At 32.0% G+C, this 7890-nt stretch overlaps 1 protein-coding gene across 2 annotated transcripts; it reads right to left on the bottom strand.

Annotated features, from left to right (window-relative positions):
* Positions 1-2673: 2673 nt before the first annotated feature.
* Positions 2674-7843, bottom strand: LOC125055907 (sentrin-specific protease 1-like). 2 transcript variants are annotated; one of them, XM_047658626.1, is made up of 7 exons: positions 7611-7843; positions 7287-7378; positions 6969-7216; positions 5796-6847; positions 4994-5180; positions 4054-4278; positions 2674-3368 (listed from the first exon to the last, which is right to left on the bottom strand). In XM_047658626.1, the coding sequence occupies exons 1-7, from the start codon at positions 7694-7696 to the stop codon at positions 3207-3209; spliced, it is 2052 nt and encodes a 683-aa protein (XP_047514582.1). In that variant the 5' UTR covers positions 7697-7843; the 3' UTR covers positions 2674-3206. The 2 variants fall into 2 exon arrangements, with proteins under 2 accessions (XP_047514582.1, XP_047514583.1); XM_047658627.1 differs by lacking the exon at positions 7611-7843 and adding an exon at positions 7446-7575.
* Between the last annotated feature and the right edge of the window lie 47 nt (positions 7844-7890).

The raw sequence follows: 7890 nt of genomic DNA, 5'->3' as shown, positions 1-7890 counted from the left end.
ATAGTATAGTTACGCCACTGTCTAGAACGCGAGCTTCAAATAAAATAAAAAACGTGTGTGTACTTATGTACACGCGTTAGAAGTTACTTCTTTCTAAAATTTTATCTTTCGCTTATTCTACGTTTGTAGAAAAAACGACACAATAGAAAAAGTTTACCCTCATAATTTTTCCTAACGCGCCAAATGAAGTTTAACTTCAAAAACAGAAAGGTCCGCAACATCCACTCCTGCCAAAAGATTTGCGCGTAGATGGATTCGAGCATTTGTCTGTATTGGCCAGATTACGGCGCAAGATGCCCAATTGTATGGGTACCAATGGTTATGTACCAAATGGAATGTACCGTTGTGTCTAAATCAGAGAAATAACTGTTTCAAAGATTTTCATACACTGCAGTAAGCCTAATCGAAAGACAATCGTATAATAGAATAATACTTAGTTACTGTGTAGTAGCCGTAATGCATACTGATGTAGATTAATTTTTTCTTTATTTTTCTCCTTAATCTTTGTTTAATTTATTACCTGTTTAAGCTGCGGGAGCTGCTGCAAAAATGTTGTTTCTGGCAGCGGTGATAATTGTCCGCAACGTAATCATAATTTCTCCCAGAAAAATGCGCTCTTCGTTTCGTTATTGCGTTAATACTGTGTAAACAGTCTTTCATGACAGATTAATAGTATTTACAGACAAGATAATAAAATTCTTCGAGTATTATTTTTAACGGACAGGACGCTCATCTGATGTTAAGTGATACCGCCCGCCCATGGACATTGTCAATGGCAGAGGGTTCGCGAGTGCGTTGCCGGCCTTTTAAGAATTCGTACGCTCTTTTCTTGAAGGACCCTAAGTCGAATTGGTTCGGAAATACTTCAGTGGGTAGCTGGTTCCACATAGAGGTGGTGCGTGGCAAAAACTGCCTTAAACAACTCTCATTCGTGGAACAACGGACATCGAGGTGACACGGGTGGAATTTCGTATTCTGCCTTTACGTCCGATGATGAAACTCATAATTAAACAGTTTAGGCCTTTGCCAACTGTAGACATCAGTTCTAGTTCTGATATTAAGTACATAATCTATGCTATGGCGAAGGTAAAACAATAACAAATAAAAATGAGGATATTATGAGAAAGATACTGGATGTAGATATTTTCGAATTTTAATAAGAATTAGTATTGCCGCTGATGACCTCATCTATCCTCTATTTGCGTTTGATCCACGACTTTTTGGCCACCCTGTATAATACAGCGACATATCCGAAATATAAAAAAGATGCAAATTTCGTAACAAACACTAATATTAGCAGTAATAGATTGCACAGACTTGTAAAATTCATAAATAAAACTCAAAACAAGTCATAAGTTATTTTATTGGAATTTTTTTAAATACCTTACTGAACAGGACTTAAATGCAAAAATATTCTAAATAAAAGTAAAATACGAATCAAATTTTAATGAAAAATACTATTTATCTTAACATTAAACCTTAAAATAAATCATTAAATACAGATCACGTATATGCCTACATTGACCCTCTTAAAATCACTATTGCAGTTTAAACTAAAGAACTCATCTATCTCTTTTCACCACAGCGTAAACACAATCTGGCAGAAAGGGACGAAAGAGTACATTGAGACCAATTTACGAAGGTAAATGTATTTCGTGTCTATTTGAAGTAAAGGGGTTTTTTATATAAGTTGGATAATATGTACATTGTACAATAGTCTGGTGTTAAACTAAACAATTTCTAAGTTTTATATTATATTATTTATTTGAATAAGGCCAAAAAAAATTAAAAAGTATTCCACTCAATGCCTATTTATAGTGCTTATGTAATACTTGAACGGCCACTAAGTAACAGTGGAATCAGACCATTTTATTAACAATTGGTGTTAGTCTCTGGAACAATTTTTTTAACCAACAGCTAAACGAACATATTTTGTTCAGATTTATATACAACTTATTCTAATCTATAAAATTCTAATTTGTAGTTTTAGTCAAAATCCTTAAAAACATTTTTTTATTCTGCTGTCTTAAGACCGTACCTTGTCTTTGCATATTTTTTCTCTAAAAAAATCCACAATCTCGTGGTACAAAATAGTAATTCGTGATTCAGCCCGCCATTTCATTCATTTGCGTCTGTCAATGTGACAGTAATGAGTTTTTTTTTAATTCGCCCAAGTCGTGGACATGCCAGCGTCTTTAGACCTTTACCTTCTTACGTTTATCTGTTGTGTATGCTTGCCTAATATGATATATTATTCGTTTGTTTGTTTTACATATATGGAACTTTTAAATTGACATTTGCATAGGATTGACAAGTCCAATAGATGAGTCTCAAATACGAGATACTACTCCTGGAAGTCAAGAGGTCAGAATTTCTTACCTATGGACATTGGATTTGAAAATTGATATAGCAAAAATATCTTACAGTTCGAATGTCGTGAAATTGAGTCAAAGGTTTCTGGCAATTGGTCAAGTTGACAATTCACTTGAAAGGAGGTTTATTATTAAGGTTTTTATGTCAAATATCCTGACTATTTCGAGGCCATAAATGATAGAGAAATTAAGATTTTTGTAAGACATTAATACAGATAAAAAATAACATTTTCAAAATTCCAGTAATAGCATAGGACATTAGTTTTCGGAAGAAATTTTAGGAAATTTAATGAAAAACATATTGGAAGTTCTTTAATATATTATTTCTTAAGATATAGTCCAAATAAAGTATTTAATTAACATACATACATACATCTGTAATATACAAAGGGTTGCTAAATGAAAAACCAGTCGTATTCATTACGACTCGGAGTTTAAGTTACCGTAACTGAACGGGGCATATACTAGACTTCTATTTTGTTTACGAATGTTATTGATTCGCCAGGAATCAAACCCAAGACCTCCGAATCGCCACATTCCTTAACCCTAAGGAGCTAACGTTTTTAGTCTAGTAAACGATTACGCCTCGTAAAAATTACGAATAGTATCTGCAAACTGCTGTAACTTCGGGGTTAAAACATTTTTGTCTTATTTATGTTAAGTGACCAAATTCGTACAATTTTGAGTATTGAACCAAAAAAACCCGTTTAAAACATTTAATAGAGATTCAGCTAATTACACTGGATAGAAAAAAATATTAACATACAAAAAACACATTTTTTTATTGTTTTTAGGACTGTATGTGAAGATTGTTCATTACTTATGGACTATTTCTTATAGTAACAACTTCCCTTGTAAAATCTCGAAGGCCGCTTTTCTTCTCAGATAGGGCATGTCAGCCTGTGTGAATGTGTATCGCGCATTCCGCGATGAGAATTCCGCGAACGTACACGCAAACATACCGCAGTCACTGCCGTTCATTTGTTGGGGGATATCCTAAAATTTTAAAGATATTTAAATTTCAAAACAATTGGCGTACTATAAATTCGGTAGACACTTTTTTTTATATTGAAGCAATAGTTTTAACTTTATGCCAGTTTCCGGTCGAGACTTTGGCCAGAAGTTTCAACGAAAAAAAAAGTTTCAATTTAAATATCGAATGACAAAAATTTAAAATACTTATAAACTGATTGCTATAGAGATTAGAGGATATCATTATGAATTTCATAGCACATGTCCATGAAGATATTTTTCTTATAGTATTTGAATTAATAAAATTTATAATAGAACAACTAATATTGTTATTTTAGGGGATGTGGTCAAAAGTCTAGTTTGACTATTAGCAAAAAAAACTATTTTAAATGCCGAATTAAAAAAAACATTATTTAAAGTCCTTAATGATTTTGCTAGGAGATGCATAATTTTTATAGTCTAGTTAGATAAAATGCATGAAAATACTTATATGTATATGTTGACACGCTAATGTCAGTTTCTGATTGTTTGTATGCATTGACATCTACTACTCTATCTATGGCAAATATTAGCTATGCCTATTAAGTATTAACCCTTTTTTTTTAAGCGAAATAGACAATCCATATCAAAGACCTCAGATTTAATCGATATACAAAATCAACGACTCGTTGGAAATAGAAACTGGTCTTTGTCAGATACTCATACTCACTCGTAAGCACTCAGTCTTCCATCCACTATCATCAAAGGGTTGTCCCTTCTTGTCTTTATGTTCATCCCGGAGATACTGCAGTAGCGCAACCAGGGCCGCCTGGTTCTTCCCTCCCATACTATCCAGGTAGGATATCTTCTTCTCCCGGAAGTCGATGATACTCATACACCAATGGACTCCCAAGTGGACAGGAACCACCATCAGCTGGTGTGCGAATATGTCTACCTAAACAATAAATAATAATTGTTTTAAATTTCTGGGGGATTCTGTCATACAAATAAATTATTCTAATTTTGAATTTCTTAGAAAAAGTTTTTCAGCATTTACAAAGTTTAATTTATTTTTTATTTTGCTTTCAAAAAGAGGTTCTCAAACTATCTATAGCAATAGAAATAAAAAAATATATTTATTTGACTCAAAGTTATATGATAGTAAAGAGAATGCACAACAGAAAATAATTGGAAAATACTGTTATTTGTTTAGTTTTATGGCAGTTATGAAGCTAAGTTTACGCATTGGAATTATCTTGTTTTAAAATTTAGGCAAATGCTATTTTATATTATTTATAGGTATTTATTTTATAGAATTTTTGGAAATGACAAAATTTATCAGGCCATAACACTGTACTATACTGTAATATACCAACCAATCAATGAATTTTAAAAGTAAACAAATTTATATATATAAGAAAAGTTTTCCCAAGGAAACCATAGACAAGAGGCAGTTTGCTCACAAAAAGCTTTAAAAGTATAATCCAGTAAATGACAAATGTCTATTCACCACCTTCTTTAGGTTATGGGACTTAAAGCACTTTAGCATCGTAAACAACTGGTAATTTGTTAGAATAAAGAAAGAAAATTAAAAAAATTAAGCAAGGAGGTTAAATTCCTCCCTGGTTTAAAAAATTTTTTAAATTTGAATTAATAAGAAATAAAAAAACCTTTCTAGTCCACCGTCGCAATCCAGCTTGTCCACTCTGCATCAATTTGGGATAGAAGAAAGTGTTAGCAGCATACACTTGGGGCAAATCTTTTCGTTCTCCGCATCTTTGCATTAGTAAATTCATGTAGAAATTTATCACTTCATCATTCAGCCAATTTAGACCTGATAATGTTTGGAGGTCTCGTCTGGAAAGTATTTATTTATTAATAAATTTATAGTTTGTTAAAAAAGCATTGTCTATGGTTTTGAGTTGTTGGTTATGTTGGGTTAGAGTTGTTTTTAATATCAAGCTGAGGGTAAAATACAGCTGCATAAATTTAAAAATAATCTAGTACATATAACATTAAATCATTATCAGTCAATTGTCTCTGCTCTACCTTAAAATGGAATGTCTCTGGTCAAGATTAAACCAAATATAAATCTGGTAAAATTTATTATTATACTCTAAAGATAAAAAATATCTTCTACTTAATTTTATTAAAATCAAAATAGCACACAAACTACGCTTGATTATAATATTGGTTCAAAGCAATCAATATAAAAATGAATCAATACTTTATTTGGACAAAAAGACAATGTAATTATAAAAATATTACAATTTCAGATGGTTGTTAAAATTACTTAATTTCATAGTTAAAATGTAACTCAATAGACTATTAAAAATATATAGTTAGATTATAGATCTTTAAAGGTTCTGAATTAAAGCTTTAAAAATCATTAAAGTGTAACAAATTAATAGAAAATTTTCATTTTAAAAATCCAGAACTGGGGTTTGCCCTACCGATAAAAAGACAACTCACCTAGTTATCCTTAAATTAAATTTCTCAATAAGCACTTGTCCTTGAGGTCCCGGCCCCAATGCTCTACTGACTAGTTTCTCTTGTTCCGCAGTTAGTGGGGGTAACTCAACAGCTGGCTGCTCCTCCTCAATCAAACTTTCGGGTATACACAACTCATACTTTAGCTTATTCCTTAAATGTGCTAAACATTGCTCATGGTTAACTTTTGATATAATATCAGACTCTCGTCGGGCATCATTTAACTTAACTTGTGTCTCTTTCTTTTTGTTCTTATATTTAGTATCTAATTTTCTTAACCATTCACTAGATACTACATCTCTGTCTCTGAATGAGTCTCTCAATGTATTTAAAGGCTCTATTCTTGTTGATGAAACTGAAGAATCAGATGGTATAACTTCTATTTCTGAATCTGAAGAGGTAATTGATGCTACTGTTATTGGATCATATTCTGTTGTTGATTCACTTTCTTTACCTTTCAAGTCTTTTTCAAACCTTTTGATTTCATTCAGAGAACTCTTTTGCGATTTCCTTGTCAGCCTAAATGATGCTGATTCCTCTGCTAAATTAATTATGTCAATCGGTTTCTGTGTGTGTGGTGTTTGATTTGCATTACAGACTTTTTTAATAAGTTCCCTAAAGTTATTCTTTTCTTCTATATTAAAAAGTTTTAGTAGTGTTGACTTGGTGCCATTAAGGTTGTTGTTTCTTGTTCTCGGATTCATTGTGGAATTTGCTGAAAGCCAGTTTGGTAATGATGGTGATGGAGCTTTTTTATATGATTTTTGAATACCACCATTATTTCTAAGAATACTATATGATCTTGGTGAAACATTTGTGCCTCTGTCAACTATTTTACGATATTGTCTATATTTTGTAGGCTCAGCAAAATCTGTTGTATCATTATCGTCAATGACCAGTTTGAAAGGTTTACTTGAAGGTGGTGAAGAAACTCTTTTCACAAACACAACATCTCTATCATTGTCTTCATCGTCATCTAAATTAATGTAAAGTTTTGGTTTTTCTTTAGGTGGCTGAGTTTCCACTAATGTAACCTAGAACATGAAAATCAGATTATAATTACCTAACACAGCTCATTACTTACAGTTTAATTATAAATAAGAGTTTACTATAGTCAATAATAAATAAAACATATGTACAAGTTAATGTAAGTACCTCTTGTTCATCAGCAGCATCATCATCAATAAGTACAGCCCGAACTAAACGATTTCCTGGTCCATGCAGTTTTTCTTTTCTAATAGGAGTTAGTGATCCATTCTGCCTACCAATTATTTTAACTGGCACTGTCCTGGTGCGATTCTCCTTATTTATGTTTTCATATGGGGTTGAGGTGCTTGGACGTCTATCCTCAATTTCTATTGGTACTATTCTTACGTTTTTATATGACTCATCTTCAAACAAATCTAAAAAAATACAAATTTTTTGATTTGAATACTTCACATAGGCACACCAACAATTAGAAATATATAATACCTTTTGAAGTCATAACTCCAGGAAAAATTGTGTTTTCAATATTATGTTTTACTTTCTTCGGACGTCCATCATCAGAATAGTCATCATCATATCTAAAACACGACAAAGTTTAATATGAAACGGCTTTAACAATTTGTTAAATAGTAAACCAAAACTTACTTCCAAAACTTTGACGCAACTTTTAATGGTATTTTATACATGTTGGTGCGTTTTTAATCTCAATTGCAGCTCACATTAATCGAACATAGTAAATATGTTTTCATACAACGACTTTACCGCCATAACTAGATAGATTAATGTTGTAAACAAGTGTCAAAGCCATACCTGTGTCGTTTTATAATAGTCTTTTTAATTTCGTCTTCTTCAGCCCAGCCCAGCAAAGAACGGACGTAAGATACGACGGACTGCATTTTAGAACAAAAACTTTCCCATCACACCGATTATTACTTAGGCGGGTTTATAAAAAACAATAAAATATAAAGTCTAGAAGCCGAACAAAATGACAAGAATTGCCATTAACTCGCCATGCCATTAATTGCTTAATGCTTTCACAATCACAGACTAGAAATTGTGTTGCAAGTTTGGGTTATGTCAAACAAATTTA

This window comes from Pieris napi, chromosome 14, assembly GCF_905475465.1.
Source record: "Pieris napi chromosome 14, ilPieNapi1.2, whole genome shotgun sequence".
Classification (NCBI taxonomy): domain Eukaryota; kingdom Metazoa; phylum Arthropoda; class Insecta; order Lepidoptera; family Pieridae; genus Pieris; species Pieris napi.
Note: the sequence above shows the minus strand (reverse complement) of the source record. Positions and strands in the feature narration are given on the sequence as shown.